General features: G+C 43.4%; 1 protein-coding gene across 5 annotated transcripts; it reads right to left on the bottom strand.

Moving 5' to 3' along the window:
• Positions 1-644: 644 nt before the first annotated feature.
• On the bottom strand, positions 645-15,725 carry LOC112555691 (monocarboxylate transporter 6-like). Of its 5 annotated transcripts, none has more exons than XM_025224178.1 (7): positions 15,513-15,725; positions 14,560-14,746; positions 4,845-4,988; positions 4,404-4,550; positions 2,883-3,979; positions 2,348-2,540; positions 645-2,080 (listed from the first exon to the last, which is right to left on the bottom strand). In XM_025224178.1, exons 2-7 carry the CDS (start codon positions 14,696-14,698, stop codon positions 1,932-1,934), a joined length of 1,869 nt encoding a protein of 622 aa, XP_025079963.1. In that variant the 5' UTR covers positions 14,699-14,746; positions 15,513-15,725; the 3' UTR covers positions 645-1,931. The 5 variants fall into 5 exon arrangements, with proteins under 5 accessions (XP_025079963.1, XP_025079962.1, XP_025079960.1 ...); XM_025224177.1 differs by lacking the exons at positions 14,560-14,746; positions 15,513-15,725 and adding exons at positions 7,472-7,662; positions 7,773-7,854; XM_025224175.1 differs by lacking the exons at positions 14,560-14,746; positions 15,513-15,725 and adding an exon at positions 7,472-7,836 and having other exon boundaries at positions 2,907-3,979.
• Positions 15,726-15,977: the final 252 nt, after the last annotated feature.

Genomic DNA, 15,977 nt, shown 5'->3' with positions numbered 1-15,977 from the left:
TTAAAAAGAAACTTTAAAAAAATGTCACTAAGAAGGTTTTGTACATGAAATTACTGAACTGAAATTATTTAAATCGTCGCCTTTGAATTTCCCAAAAATAAAAGAGAAAAATTCCGGAAATCCTATTACTGACGTGCGCATCTCAAGCACAAGCCACTCGTCACGAACCTTGGGGAGCAGGATGCTCTCTGCAGTCGGAAGTTGGGGTCACTTCTCTTGACCTTACATGATCAGCGACGCGTGGGTAACCATGTATTTTTAGGATCATGCTTTTGTTGTCATGGTAACAGCTATTGTTGAAGCTCTTACACCCGGTTAGCTGCAGCACATCATCACTTCCCTTCCGCGCTTTCATCCGAATCTTGTTGACACTGAACAGCGCTCACCATGTTGTGTACAAACGCGACAGCATTAGTGTACCCGCCTACACCACACTTGACATGTATTTATATCTTGACAAGTATTTATATCTTGACAAGTTTCTCAACTGACACGATCCATAGAATGATTGTAATATTGTCATACCGCTCTATATTCCATTAAGAACATAACAGCAACTAAACATGTTTCACCAACACACACATATTCACACACATGCAATTCACAGAACGCACAACCAAACATTGTGAAAACTACTCAGAGCATCAACTTTAAATATTTAATGTAACTTCAGTGTGAATATATCCAATATTTGTAAAAATGAAATGGCAAACTGGCATTTTCTAGGTATAAATGTGCGATTCTACAAACTTACATTTCAGTGGAAAAAAGAGCTCCCCCAGTATCATGGGGTTCTTTTTATACCACTAAATAAATCTCTTTCAGATAAATCAAGCAAACTTGATTAATTCTGAATATATCTTCAAGATAAAGATACTCTAAATAATTGAGGTTTAATATGGGTTTGGGTCAGCCAGGTCAATCTCCAGCTCAGTTTGAATTGGTTTCAAGAAAAGATTAAAGCACACTTATTTCATCAATACAAACAATCGTGGTTTTCTGGAATAGACAATTATTTTTTTCATAATTAGATGTTTACAGATAGTCACTATTTCCAAAAGATGTTACTCTTCTGTCTTACAACCAAGTAGTATCTTTAACAAAGTTCAAAACAACAAATACGATCCTGCCTGTACTAAAGAAGGGTTGAAATAATGTGCCAAGATATATACTGGCTCCAAATTTAACTGGAATAATCGGAAATCAATCAAGTTTTAATGATGACTCAGTAATGCTTGATAGGTTATCAAGCTGACTAAAAATTAAAATAAAAAAAGACCAGATTTTGTTGCAATTCTGTACTCACAGAATATCTAATTACAATAATATTATCTGTATTTACTCTACATATCATGTATGCATTTAGTACATTTTAGTGGTTTTCGTTTTTGGGGATCATGCAATTTAATCGAGGTAATGAAAACTAGAACGCGAGAGAACCAAGGGAGAGTAACAGGAGCGAATTCCTACTCTTACGTTGTACATGCTTACCTCCCTTGGAAAGCTTGCACAAGCCCGTGGCTTACGCCACGTTTATCTCAGTTCCTTGAATATGCTGTTGAGGGATGAAACAAACCTGTAAGAATGGGTGGAAGCAGTCTGCATTGCAGAGTAAGAACAAGAGGGCAGGTTGTGGGTGGGCGGATAGGGAGGAGGAGCTTACCACTGACCCCACCAATCCTCCAACTAGTGATTGTGATCTCCCACCTTCTGATGCACCTGACTACCCTGCCTCCTCTTGTGACATTTAATATTGACATAAAAACACCATCGATAGGTCACGTGCACGTTTCTGTTTCTAGTACAAGTAAGAAATGATGATACCAACATAAGACATATAAACACAGACAAACAGTAACATGACTATGTACCCACGCAGGTACATTCACGCATAAACGGGTATCCGTGCTGAAAAACTGCAGTTACAGTTCTCACAAGCTTCCGTAAGTTCCATTCCTACATCGCTGTTGACAACGACTCAGCACTATAAACGACAACAAGATGGTTGATGACACGATGTGAGCGGCGCCCAGGTAGTTAAAGATCGTTGTGGAGGTTCCAAATGTGTCCCTCAGGTAACCTTAACGAGAGAAGAGTAAGCAAGTTATTCAAAAACCCTTGACTAGATTCTCTGTTTTTAACATTCTTCTGCTCAAGTGACCTTTGTTTACTAAATAAACTTAAACTGTTCATCAAAAATGTCAAATAAATTTTTATTGGCAATAATCTTTGAACAATGATTTGTTTTTTGATGATGACAATTTTTGGCTGATTCATTGATTAGGTTATTTTTTATTTGCGTTTGTCCGCTAAGAACTTTGCCCTGTGAAAGTTAAATCCGTCTCACCAGCAAGTGGAAAGTTGGCAGCTGATGATGTGGCATTAAAAAGCTGGATATATCCATAAGCAACAGGGAAACGATGGAGTCCCATGAAGTTGATGATCATGATCTGAGTCATGGAGAAGATGACTCCGCCCAGGGCCCCCATGGCAGCAGAGAAAGCCATCATTGACAGTATGGTGTTGAAAAAGAAAGTGAACTGGGAAGAAACGAACGAGAACGACAAAGTTAAGAAAAAGAAAACAAAAGTCTTCGGAGAACTATGTATACAACTAGATTACTGTTCCACAACAATATTTCAATGTTTTCTCGTCTTTAACGACTCCTTCCTGTTTTTTTCTATCTTTCGTTTTATTATTTCATTCTATGTCGATTCATCCTGCTTCATACACTTAGTCTATGTCTTCGCTTAGTTTCTTTCTACAGCCACAAATATCTCTTTTCTGTGTTTCATTTTTCCTTTCCTTTATTTTTTTTTTTCTTTCTATCAGCTAGGTCGAGCACACAGAACAAGACATGGAGCAATGAGAGCGCCAGTCACCTGTAACAAGATTCCCAGGATCACCTGACTTGCTATCACCATCTCGTGTGGCTGCAGCAGTTTGAAATTGGCGATAACTCCTGGTAAAATCCTGCTGAAGATGTCGCAGCCTCCGGTCACCATCACCATGAAGGTTGCCTCCCCTTCGCTAAATCCCTTCTCCATGGCAAGCGGAGGTAAGTAGACAGGTTGAAGAAGTCCAGCTGTAACTCCGAACCACTGATGAAGCACCAGCACCCAGAAGGCCAAGCTCCTGAAGACAGAGATGTCAAATGTTTGTGCAAGTCTCCTTCTGGCTGCTGACAGCCACACTCCGGTCCTTCTGTTGTTTCCATCAGAAAACCTCAAACTGCTTTCATTGTCGTGCCGTGGTGCATTAGCATTGTCTCCTCGGTGAACTTTGACATCCGAAGAAACCTTCAAAGGAGACAGTGTGTCGCAGGCGATGATGGCCGCAGTTAACTGGTCAGGGAGAGCGTGCTCCTGATCAGAATCAGATTTTGTTTCTGCTTTGTAAAAGTTAGAAGTGTGAATATCAGGAAGATTTTCCTGTTTAGAAATATTTTCAGAGATAGGTTTCGCTTCTCCATGCTGAGTACTAGGCATAGAAGGGGAAAAAACACTATTAGAAAATACAGGAAACCTACTACTGCCTATAGGACCAGTTGCATCGACAGCGCGTGATTCATGCGATACAATCAGGGGACTCAACTCTCCCAGACACTGTGTTCCTGGTGTTGATGAAAGTTCTCTCTCAGTGTGAAAACGATGTTCTGGTGTATTTTCCGGCAGAGGATCAGACGCCACGTCATCTTTGCCCCCACTGAGGTGACAAGTACTATGAGAGTCCCGATGGGATGCTGGGAAGGGTCGCAAGAGACATGCGCAGACAAACATGTTGGCCAGAACAGCGCTCATGACCAGCAGACCGCCAGGTAGAGAATACTGGTCCAGCAGCAGGCGCAGCAGGTAAGGCATCACCAAAGCACCGACACTGACCCCGGAGTTGACGACTGCTGTGGCCAGGGTCAGGCGCCGGTCAAAGTATTGGCCCAACAACACGAAGCAAGGGCCGGATGCGAAGGAGACCCCAGCACCTGCAACCAAAGATAAGTCCTAGGCAACACTTCAGCACATACAATTAGAGAGAGAGGAACATTCCAAATCCTGCAGCCCAGGACAGAATAACACTCCAGAGCCTGAAACCAATATTAGGACAACACTTAAGCACTTGTCATAAATACCACAATAAGCCTCCATAACCTGCATCAAAAATACAGAATGTCTGTAGAATCTGTATCTAAAGACACAAAACTTTCGTGTTCTAGCATCCCTTTTAATACAGAATAATAATTACAAACTATTAAGTATTAAGATAACGTCTTCCTCTTGCATGTGTTACAAGCAACATTTTGTTTGTCTGTTCATTTGTTTGTGGTGGTTGACAAATTTATATAAGTCAACGCTAAATTTGAAATATCGACACGTGTAGCTGAGTTAAGCAATGTCCGGTCTACCCACCTATCATTACGCCGAGAGTGAAGATTAGCGCTGGATACGAGGTCACAACAAAGCTGACCCCAACACCTGACGTCAGCAGCGCCACTCCGATCAGCACGGTTTGTCGTACTGACATCATTTCCAGCACGAATGTCATGACGAAAATCACTGCAACTCATCATCATCATCATCATCATGCCTGCCTGCCTGCCTGCCTGCCTGTCTGTCTGTCTGCCTGCCTGCCTGTCTGTCTGCCTGCCTGCCTGCCTGCCTGCCTGTCTGTCTGCCTGCCTGCCTGTCTGTCTGTCTGTCTGTCTGTCTGTCTGTCTGTCTGTCTGTCTGTCTGTCTGTCTGCTTGCCTGCCTGCCTGTCTGTCTGTCTGTCTGTCTGTCTGTCTGCCTGTGTGTCATGCTTGCTCTACGTGTCTACACTTTGACCATGCACATCGCCCCTTGTACTCACCTGAGATGCCGAAGGCGATGGAGTGAGCGCTACCTATGAGGGATGTGAAGGACGCAGACACCTTGTACTTGTCCTCGATCTCCACAAACACCAGACCCCGGGACCTCTGAAAGCCCAGCATCAAGGCCAGCAGACAGAAGACACCTGGGCAGCCAGGTGAGAGTCACACAACATTTACAGGTGTTGATCTAAATAAGGACGCACAGCCACACACCTTTACACGGTAAGAATTAAATGTACCTTTCACACACAAACATGGACACAACACATTTACAAAATCCTAACAGAGTGGAAAAGAGAGGTGTTCATCCCCAGAGACAGCAAAAAGTAGCAACCGATGGGACACAGTTAACTTGCCAATGGGAATTTCTTTAGTCTGGTCATGATTTAGTTTTCAGTTTGTTAACGGACATGCAGAAGCGAGACCAGACTCAGTGGCGTAGGAAGATGTTCGGCGTTGGGGGGGGGCAAACTCCCTGCTGACAGTGAACGGCGTTCGCACTCGCACATTACGTAAAAAAGGATGGGGGGGGGTACTGCACGCACGTACACAGTGGTAGCATCACAACACGCTGCTTTATTGTTAAAAGGCAAAGCAGCATTAAATAAGAAAAAACAAATTAAAGAATGACTCCCCGGCTACCAAACATTATACCTAAAAAAGAAAACACCAAACCCCCGTGACAGCAACGATCAACATTCCAGCTCTGCACATATACACCAGCGCACACATGCACGCATGCACAGGCCACGCAGTCACACTCGGTCACACACCGTACACGTCTGCATACTGGCCAGGGTAGCCATCGGGTGGAAAAACAAAGGTAAAGATTAATTACGCCTACTCACCCAACGGCTCGTGACACGCTTTGTTCTATCTCAAAACAAACGCGGGGAAAATACGCTGGTTGCTGGAACCCTCTTCTAGACACCACACCAGTTCCAGCGACAGTCCACACAGCACGTGACCCACCCCCGACTACTCCCAGAGACGGGCACAGGTCTCTCCGCCCCGCCGTCTTCCCAGTCCACATATACCTGTGTGGCAGGTTTCTATAGGCTTCGAGAAACCTCCAGAACCTTTCCCTACCCACAGGGCCCAGCGTCCGCGAGATAATACACGTTACAAAGAGGCACAGCCCTATACCTGAACTCGCTGTCCGCACACCGTGGGAAAATAGCCCCATCCACCCCAAAGAGAACCAAAGAGACCAGACAGGAAGGGACGCAAGGCTACCCTATAATTAAGGGCCATAAACTGGCCAGACCACCCTGGCCAGGGGACGAAACTAGGGTGGGAATGGCCGCAGGGCCATCCCCTTCCTCGCTCCCCTACCCGACGGTGCTGAGCCAGCGATGCGACACGTTCTATGGCCATCTACCAAAACACAGACACATATATACAAACCAAACAGTATAACAGATAACTTATGTTGAGTACCAGCCACAGTCGTTGATGATAAAAGAGTGAGTGCCCTTGTGTAGTTTTAGAAATGTTACTTATGCACTTCCCCTGAGTCGTAGATAGCAATAATACCAGTCTCTCTGTCTCTAAAGAAAACTACCAATATAGGGACTCGGAGTCTTTGCCTTCCTCGTGCTTCGCTAGCTTTTCACAAAGTGTAAGGGTTTCTGTCTGATTGACAAGTCTCACTGCGGTATTGCTATGCAACTAATTCGTTACTGGCATTCTGTGTTCCCGATGGCCAGTGCGGCCACTTCGGTTGTAAGCGATAGCAGATAATTTTAGGGTGACAGCGAGTGGGTGGGGGATGTTTTATGTTGGTCAAACGAAAACCGCCAAAGAAAAGGCTTCACATTATGGGGCAGGGGGGAGGGAGACCACACTCGATGTACCGATGTACTGTCCGGCTGCTTTCTTCGCTCAGGCTTCAACACAGCCTGCAATTAGCATGGCAAACAATACCAACGGACTGTCCCAGATGTGATCGTCAGAGGTGTTAGAGCCTCCACTTGCCCCAGGGCTCGCTTTTGTGATGGTGATGACCGTCTCCTCTCTACGTTCCACTACCTTTCTTCGGTTCTTTGCTCTTTGTGAGGAATTAAGTCTCAAATATTGGGGGGGCAAAAGGATATTCTTGCCCCCCCCTGTATTTGCCTTGGGGTGGCGGCTGCCCCCGCTGCCCCCCTGGTTCCTACGCCACTGCAGACTGACAGGTGAGTAGCATCGGCATACAAGTGATGCAAGACGACTAAGTGGGGCGAGGTGGGACTGTGTGACAAACAGATGTTGACAAAGCATGTCAGAACTGTAAACAACCAAAGTTCTAGTGCTGGAGGTGTCTCGCAATTTTATCGAGAGCAGAATTTGTTGGGAAGTTTGAAATTATCCCCTTACGTGACATCGTGCAACTTAGTGCAAAATAATTATTATAACAAAATGCACAAGAAGATATACAGCAGAATGAAAAATAATTTGCAACACAAGTTCAAAATTTTTATTTGCTTCTTCTTTGATTGGGGAGGAGAAGGTATATATATATTAAACTACTGCAGCTTTTCCATACGAGTACATTTGTACAGAACTATTCCATCTACACGAACAGTCATTTCCTGATTTATTGTATATTTGAGAATATTGTGGAAATAGCTAGGTTTTCACTTACTAGCGAGTACAACCCAGGCCCAGCCACAGTCCACATCACGAGTCAGGTTTCTTTGTCCTTCTCTGTGTTTTTTCTGATCAGGAACATTCAGCGACTGTCCACCAGTTGGCCGACAGGTACTCCTGTCTTCTCCTGGCGCCATCTTGTTACTCAGACAATTTAGTCTAGTCACCATTAGACCACGTGACCATCTGTAACACAACAAAAGTCGGTATTTTACGGAAGAAATAAACATTATTTTCCCACTTCTATGTAATCCAACAACATTATTCCACAATTAAAACTCTTCTCATTCTGATACCGGGTAGCCTATCACATGACACACCCGACCAGACTGCGGCTGTAGTTAGATATAGTGTGGGTAATGTTGACATGGAGACCGCCTACCTGTCACCCGGACCCACCCACAGCCAATCAAAATAAATTCTTGTGGCAAACCTTGAGTATCGAGGCTAATTATGCACAGAACCCAGTCCTACAGTCGGTGTTGTAGGGTCACCGGACTATTCAACGATTTACCAATTCGACCAAATCACCAAACAATGGTCTTTAGACATCGGGTTGACAAGAGAGACAGAGGTTAGCAGATAAAATAAAATATCTCACGATTTTATGTATCAAGGTTCTTTTAAAGTCGAGTAAAAAGAATGATAACGATGTTGCACTTTTATTAAGGCTTTTTACTGGTGCATGAACATATACAAAAGGACGCAAAATAAATATTTTCATAAAAAAATTACTTATAAAAGTATTAAGCTTCAAGCGCGTATGCAGAAAAGATGAAAGACAAAGATCGGGATGTTTATTTTCACCAAAGTTTATTAAAGCGACTAAATTAGAATTGATGAATTTCGTGGTCGAATCTTGGCATTGACGATGCTGGGGTCGTGAGTGTATATATATATATCTGGACTCATTAATCCATATCAGTCTACTTATAGAAAGAACCATAGTACTCAATCCGCTCTTCTTAAGGTCCTCATTGGTCTGAACATTAGACTTGTCGGCTAAGTTTGTTGATCATTCAATACTTTTATACATATTTCAGCACTCTTGTAGGATTATAGTATTGCTTTGTCCTGGCTTTGTATTTTAGGGACCGAACCCAGACTGTATGTGTGCAGTCAGATGCTTGTGCCCTGAGGTATGGGGCCCGAAGGATGTAATTCTTTTTGTGTTGTTTACATCCCTTTGGTGTTGTCTCTCGCCATGCTATGCCTCGTACTGAGTTTGCTGGACTGATGACAGGGACACAGGAATACACCGCTGACATCAGGACCTGGATGATCCAGAAGACAACTGAATGGCGACAGAACTGTTGCTCACTTTCCCTGAGAAATCTCTTGGTCTTCCGACCTCTGTCACAGGGTATTACTACCTACTGCCCTTTACATCTTCATTGAGCTCGCCTCCGTGTGTGGAAATGCCCTGTATAAATCCTATTATTATTATAAAAAAATTCACTCCGATTTATTTCTCTGTTTTTGGTCCCTATTCTTGATACTTCTATGAACTGTCCAAATCATGGACTTCTTTATGCCCCTTCATCTTCTGACACCAGATACCAGGCACTAAGCTTCCCTCAGTCCCACTAAGACAAAGCTGTTGTCCTCTGAGGTCTTCATTATTAATTCCCAACAGCTTGGAGCAAATTACTCGTCAGCCTTCATCACACTGATTCTGTGTCCATCTTCATCACACTGATTCAATAGCTACCTTCATCACACTGTTTATGACCATCTTCAAGCCCGAACCTAAGATGTACTCGTTTCACCCTTCCATGTCCTGACTTTGGGCTGGTGTATGGTGTGTCTGTGGGTGTGTCCCTTGTATTTGTACGTGTAAAGTGTATCTTATCTACTTCTGTGGGTGTTGTTGCTGTATGAGTACATGTGGGTATGGATGTTAGCATGTAAACTTATTTACAATTGGTCTGTTTGTAGTTTCCTCCTTTGCAAAGCGCTATGAGTAAACTATTTTGTAAAAGTACTTTATTATGATAATGATGATGATTATTATTATTACTGCTGGCAGTCTGCCAACTCTTAGCGAAGTATGAGCTGTCAGATGTCGGTGAAGCATTTCACAGTTTAGTATTAGGAACGCGATAAATGCCAAAGGTCAACGGAATACTCTCCAACTAAAACATCCAGCGAGCCAGCCAGTGATGCTGACCAATCGACCTTCAGCTAACGGCCTCAACATGTACCAAAGCTCATTAACCGTTTTTGTTATCTTCAACCAACAGCTCCATCTAGAGGTTTCTGTCAGGTCAGTGAGTGCTGAGGAGTACAGTTCACTGCACGTGTGCGTCTAAGAGCAGAGGTCGTCTTGTGTGTGTGTAAATATGTGTGCTTTTGTGTTCCTTGTATCTGTTTGCACGTGTTTATGTGTATGTGTGTGGGAGGATGTACTTTATATACACACTTGTTTACATGTATGACAACTTTAATGTAAGTGACAATGAATTAAAAACTTAAACTCTCCACATGTACTATTATGTTTTCCACAAACCAATAAATAAATCTGCTTATTTGTGAGGCGCGTTTTCACACCACTAAAAGCGAGATTAATGGTCTCGAGCTTTCACACATACATGCAGATGCACAAGTTCGTAGTCTAAGCAGGCATCATACAGCCGAGATTCGAACCCACGACCCCCAGCTCACGTTGTCGTGGTGACTGCAACCACTGCGCCAGACACACCCGAGCTTCATGAAGGTGAACACTGGCATTGTCATGGTCATCACTTTCCAGGTAAATAAAATTTACAGTTAAATTTTTTTTCTGAAATACATGGTGACATAAATAACGGACTCTTTGTGGGTTTGCTCAAGTACTTATCAACAAAAAATAAACAGGAAATACGTGTGTAAACATTGAAACAGAAAACAATATAAAAGAGAAAAGATATTCTGGCTTAAGAAGCAGAAAAAATTAAAATCATTAGCATGCTAATCGTTAATAAAGATATGGCGATGACTGTGGCAAAGTCGTAGGAACACTTCGCGATTCAAATGATTGCTGTGACATTGTGCTTATCTCCTTTAGGAGGCCTGCGATTGTCTCTCATCTCCATTTATTTAGCAAGTTGTTGAGGAATAAGAAGCTGTAAGAATGGTGGTGGAAGCATTTAGAGCAAAAGTACAAAATGGCGGTTAGCCCAACCCTCCCACCTTCCCTGATAAATCACGTGACCGGCCTGACGAGCAGGTGCTAGATGGGTGGAAGGTGTGAGTTCACCACAGGGCTGAGCACTTTGTAGCACACCTGTCAGATGACTACCTTAGATTCTCTTGTGACATTGAATATTTACCTGAGAACACCAGCAGTTGGTCCCAAACTAAAATTGTCACGTGCTCACGCTTCTGTTTCCAGTGCAGGTAGGTAATGATGAGACTTACACAGGACAAATGAACAGGCAAACAGTAGCATGACTACCAGCCATACAGAATGTGTACTCACGCGTAAACAGGCATCCGTGCTCCCTCACACACACACACACACAAACGCACAGGCGAAGGTGACAACTATACAATGATTCTTCAACTGCTTTTCAGACCAACATCCATTCTTATTATGTTTGTGTTTTTCTTTTTAGTAAAGCGCTTTGAGCCTGGCTTAAATGGTTGTAAACAGCGCTATACAAATAAAAATTATTATTATTATTATTATTATTATTATTATTATTATTATTATTATTATTATTATTATTATTATTAATGCCTCTAGGGCTTATTCCTGAGACTTCAGTCACAGATAAGTAAACGTAGTACAGGATGACATATCAGAGTTTATTTGCAATAAGAATGACTTTAGTTTTGTCATCATTCATTTTCAGATTTGTTGATGGACATCCAAGAGGCCAGATGTCAGCAGCTGTGTATCATTAGCATACACGTGATACAAGTGGTGGAAGGTGGTACCGTGTGGCTGGATGCACTCCGTGAATGAAACAGAGGCCCAAGAACAGAACCTTGAGGTACCCTGTACTTCAAAGTAGCAATGGTCTTATCATCATTTCCATCATCCATCATCATCATTAACATCATCATCATCATTATTATTCACACGACAGGTACCTACACTGACTCAAGTCTGCTGTGGCTGGACAAATGGTTCAAGAGATGGAGCATCACAACTCTTTCAAGTACTGTGGTCAGAAACTAGACATTGTCAACAAGACGATAGCACTTGAGGTCATTAAGTTGGGAGATGGGCTTCTTGAGGTTATTAGGGACGAAGTGCACACACACACACTGTAGGCCATTAAATCTTAAGATAAGTAGACTCGCAATAAGTTGCTTGGTCTCTAGTGCTTGTCCCGTACACTGCAATCACAGATTTCAAGGCGACCTCCAGTTCCCCTCCCACATCGGTGATGACAACGACTCAGCAGAAGAAAGGACAACAAGATGGTGGATGACACGATCTGCGTGGCGCCCAGGTAGTTGAAAGTTGTTGTGCAGGTCTCAGTTCTATCCTTCAGGTAACCTGGGCAACAAATAATTAATCAAATTATCGGGAAAAGTTTATTACCTTTCTTTCCATATTTTTGTTCTTGAGATTCCCTTGTAAATTAAACTGTACAATATGTCACGAAATTTAAATAACTTTTTATTTGCAAGAATCTTTAGTGAAATTTGTTCTTCGATGCTGGCATCTGTTTTTTTTTGGCTGATTCACTAATTAATTATTTATTTGTGTTTGTAAGTCAGCACTTTGGCCATGGAGGTCAGATAAGTACAGGTCAGTCTAACCCACAAAGGAGAAGTTGACAGCTGATGATGTGGCATTAAAAAGCTGAATAAATCCAAAAGCAACGGGGAATCGATGGAGTCCCATGAAGTTGATGACCATGATCTGAGTCATGGAGAAGATGACTCATAGCAGCTGAGAAAGCCATCATTGCAGCTGGGAACAAGCCAGAGTAAACAAGAAAGTCTGAAAGTCTCTGTTGGTCTTGACAGTGACAAGATAATTGCATCCACCTCCTCCCATCCATCCACACCCTCCTACACAGACATCACTTCTTTGAGAGTACTCAACACACAGAATCAGGAGATTCCAGATCACCTGACTTGCTATCACCATGGCTGCAGCAGTTTGAAATTGGCGATAACTCCTGGTAAAATCCTGCTGAAGATGGCGCAGCCTCCTGTCACCATCACCATGAAGGTTGCCTCCCTTTCACTAAATCCCTTCTCCAAGGCAAGCGGAGGTAAGTAGACAGGACCAAGATTCCCAGCCGAAATTCCGAACCACTGATGGAACACCAGCACCCAGAAGGCCAAGCTCCGGAAGACAGAGATGTCAAATCTTTGTGCAAGTCTCCTTCTGGCTGCTGACAGCCACACTCCGGTCCTTTTGTTGTTTCCATCAGAAAACCTCAAAGTCCTTTCATTGTCGTGTAGTGGTGCATTAGCATTGTCTCCTAGGTGAACTTTGACATCCGAAGAAACCTTCAAAGGAGACAGTGGGTCGCTGACGATGATGGCCGGAGATAACTGGTCAGGGAGAGCATGTTCCTCATCAGAATCAGATTTTGTTTCTGCTTTGTAAAAGAAATCTTTGCAAATACCAGGAAGATTTTCCTGCTTAGAAATATTTCCAGAGATAGGTTTCGCTTCTCCATTTTGAGTACTAAGCTTAGAAGCGGGCAAAACACTGTTAGAAAATACAGGAGACAGACCACTGTCTATAGGACCACTTGCTTCGTCATCCTCTGTTTTGTACACTACAGTCAGGGGACTCAACTCTCTAAGACGCTGTTCACTCTCCGTGTCGAGATGTCGTTCTGGAAATGTTTTGAGCAGAGGATCAGACGCCTGGTGACAAGTACTATGAGAGTCCCGATGGGATGCTGGGAAGGGTCGCAAGACACATGCGCAGACAAACATGTTGGCCAGAACAGCGCTCATGACCAGCAGACCGCCAGGCAGAGAATACTGGTCCAGCAGCAGGCGCAGCAGGTAAGGCATCACCAAAGCACCGACACTGACCCCTGAGTTGACGACTGCTGTGGCCAGGGTCAGGCGCCGGTCAAAGTATTGGCCCAGCAACACGAAGCAAGGGCCGTAACTGAAGGAGACCCCAGCACCTGCAACCAATAAAAAAAAAATAGAACCGGATAATAATAATAATAATAATAATAATAATAATAATAATAATAATAATGCCTTGCAAATAATTTATCTGCTAGCTTGGCTTGGTTGTCGGTTCGTTTGTTTTTTGGTAGTTAAGATATATTTATGTATACCTACATCATGAAATGGAAAATATCGACACGTATCCGAGTAACTCAGTCAAGTTAGGCTTTACCCACCAGTCATTGCGCCGAGAGTGAAGATTAGCGCTGGATACGAGGTCACAGCAAAGCTGACCCCAACACCTGACGTCAGCAGCGCCACTCCGATCAGACCGGCTTGTCGTACTGACATCATTTCCAGCACGAATGTCATGACGAAAATCACTGCAACTCATCATCATCAATCATCATCATCGTTATCAATCATCATCATCGTCATCAGCATCATCAATGAGAATCATCATCAATCATCCATCATCATCACCCTCACCAGGAACGTACCTGTGGCTTCTGACGACTGTTTGATCAACCGATTATACTTACTATACAAGCTTACATCTGCATGTTCCTTCTCACTATGCATGTTACCTGCGTGCTGGTTACTGTGACTGTTCGCTCCGGTGATGCACATCGCCCCTTGTACTCACCTGAGATGCCGAAGGCGATGGAGTGAGCGCCGCCTATGAGGGATGTGAAGGACGCAGACACCTTGTACTTGTCCTCGATCTCCACAAACACCAGACCAATGGACCTCTGAAAGCCCAGCATCAGGGCCAGCAGACAGAAGACACCTGGGCAGCCAGGTGACAGTCACACAACATTTATGTAGTGATAGCCATATATACGATATAGTGTATACAGCACACAGAGACAGAGACAGAGAAAAGGATGGAGAAAACCACCCATGCAGCCCTGGAAACAGGTATAATCACATGTAGAGAGATGAGTTTCGGAAAAGCACTGTGGAAACTTCTACAAAGAATGAGTTGTGTTCACTTACTAGCGAGTACAACCCAGGCCCAGCCACAGTCCACATCACGAGTCACATTTCTCCTTCCTTCTCTGTGTTTTTGCTGATCAGGAACATTCAGCGACTGTCTAGATGGCCGACAGATGATCTTGTCCCCTGCTGTCACCATCTTGTTACTCACGCAGTGTCGTCAGTCCTCCACAGACCACGTGGCCAGCTGTAACACAATACAATCACTACTAAAGTCTGTACTCTGTACAAAATATTATTTTTGCTTTTCTGGTGTATTTCAGAGACAGTATCTCACAATTCATAGTGTATCGTTGTGTATCCGGGTAACCGACCTCGTGACGCACGCGAGCGAACACTTAGAGATAATGTGAATGTTAACCGAGTGATGTTTGGTGACGACCGCCTGCTCGTCACCTGCAGCAACCACTCAGCCAGTCAAAACAAACTTTTGTAACAAACATTCAGTCTCCGAAGCTGACTGTACAGTGTTGTATGATCACCAGTCGATCCGACCACAGCTGAGTGAACCACTGATTGCATAATTAGTTCATATTCTAATTAGTCATCTGCGGACACGCACATGCACGCAATCAAACGTGTGTTTGTGAATTGTCAATATTATCACACAGGTCCTTTTGAAATCGGATGTCATAACTGTCACGTGCGAGTGCCACGTGTGCAGTGTGTGCAGAAAATGAGGTTAAACAAAAGAAAATATCAATTTTCCATGCAAACAGGTGTCATGTGTACATACAGGAGTTTACATACATGTACATACAGGTGATCCAAACCCACGATACCCGAGTATCACTATCGTGGTGACAGGCACACCACCACTTGCTTCACCAACCACCCCAGACTCATGAAGATTTCAAAGCAAACCTTTTCAATATCTGTCATCCCTCTACAGGTAAATAAAATTACAAATAAGGGATTTAAGTCTGAAGTGCAAGGTAACGAAAAAAATTTACCTCTTTCTGCATCGACTGTATTGGATGAGCTGTCAAGATGTCATTTGAAAACTTCCTTCGCTCTTCCGAGTGTTGAACTCTCCTCTTTCTCTACCGTCAAAGGTCAGACTGAGACGTCCTGTGGCCTCTGACCTTTTGTCGGTGCTGCCTTGTGAAGGAAGTGCACCTCGTGTGTACGTGACTTTCCTGAATCTCCAATCATGTCAGTCAACATCAGTCGCCTTCCCGTCCTCTCAACTCCTCGCCACATAAAAAAAAGTTAATAAATGAACGAAAGCAAGAAGGAGAAAAGCCAGTTACATTACCGTCACAGTCAGCCACAAAAACCGCCATCTCTTTTCAAAGTGTCACAGTTCCTTCTACAAGAATTGAAATTCTTTTTTTTTTCCAATGATTTCTACAGCCATGAAATCATGATCGACTATTTCCTTCAATTCACTGTAAACCCTTAAATCATGTAAGGAA

Source organism: Pomacea canaliculata, linkage group LG14 (assembly GCF_003073045.1).
Source record: "Pomacea canaliculata isolate SZHN2017 linkage group LG14, ASM307304v1, whole genome shotgun sequence".
NCBI classification, from domain to species: domain Eukaryota; kingdom Metazoa; phylum Mollusca; class Gastropoda; order Architaenioglossa; family Ampullariidae; genus Pomacea; species Pomacea canaliculata.
The sequence above is the reverse complement of the archived record's forward strand: the minus strand, read 5'-3'. Positions and strand labels throughout refer to the sequence as shown.

Bases quoted from the DNA above. Each gene is read 5' to 3' on its own strand.
- LOC112555691 (XM_025224174.1), bottom strand. From the start codon at position 7,706: ATGTTTATTTCTTCCGTAAAATACCGACTTTTGTTGTGTTACAGATGG. The intron at 4,989-7,471 runs GTAAGTGAAAAC...CTGGCTGCCCAG, and splicing joins GGCCTGGGTTGTACTCGCTA to GTGTCTTCTGTCTGCTGGCC. The intron at 2,541-2,882 runs GTGACTGGCGCT...GTTTCTTCCCAG, and splicing joins TCCTGGGAATCTTGTTACAG to TTCACTTTCTTTTTCAACAC.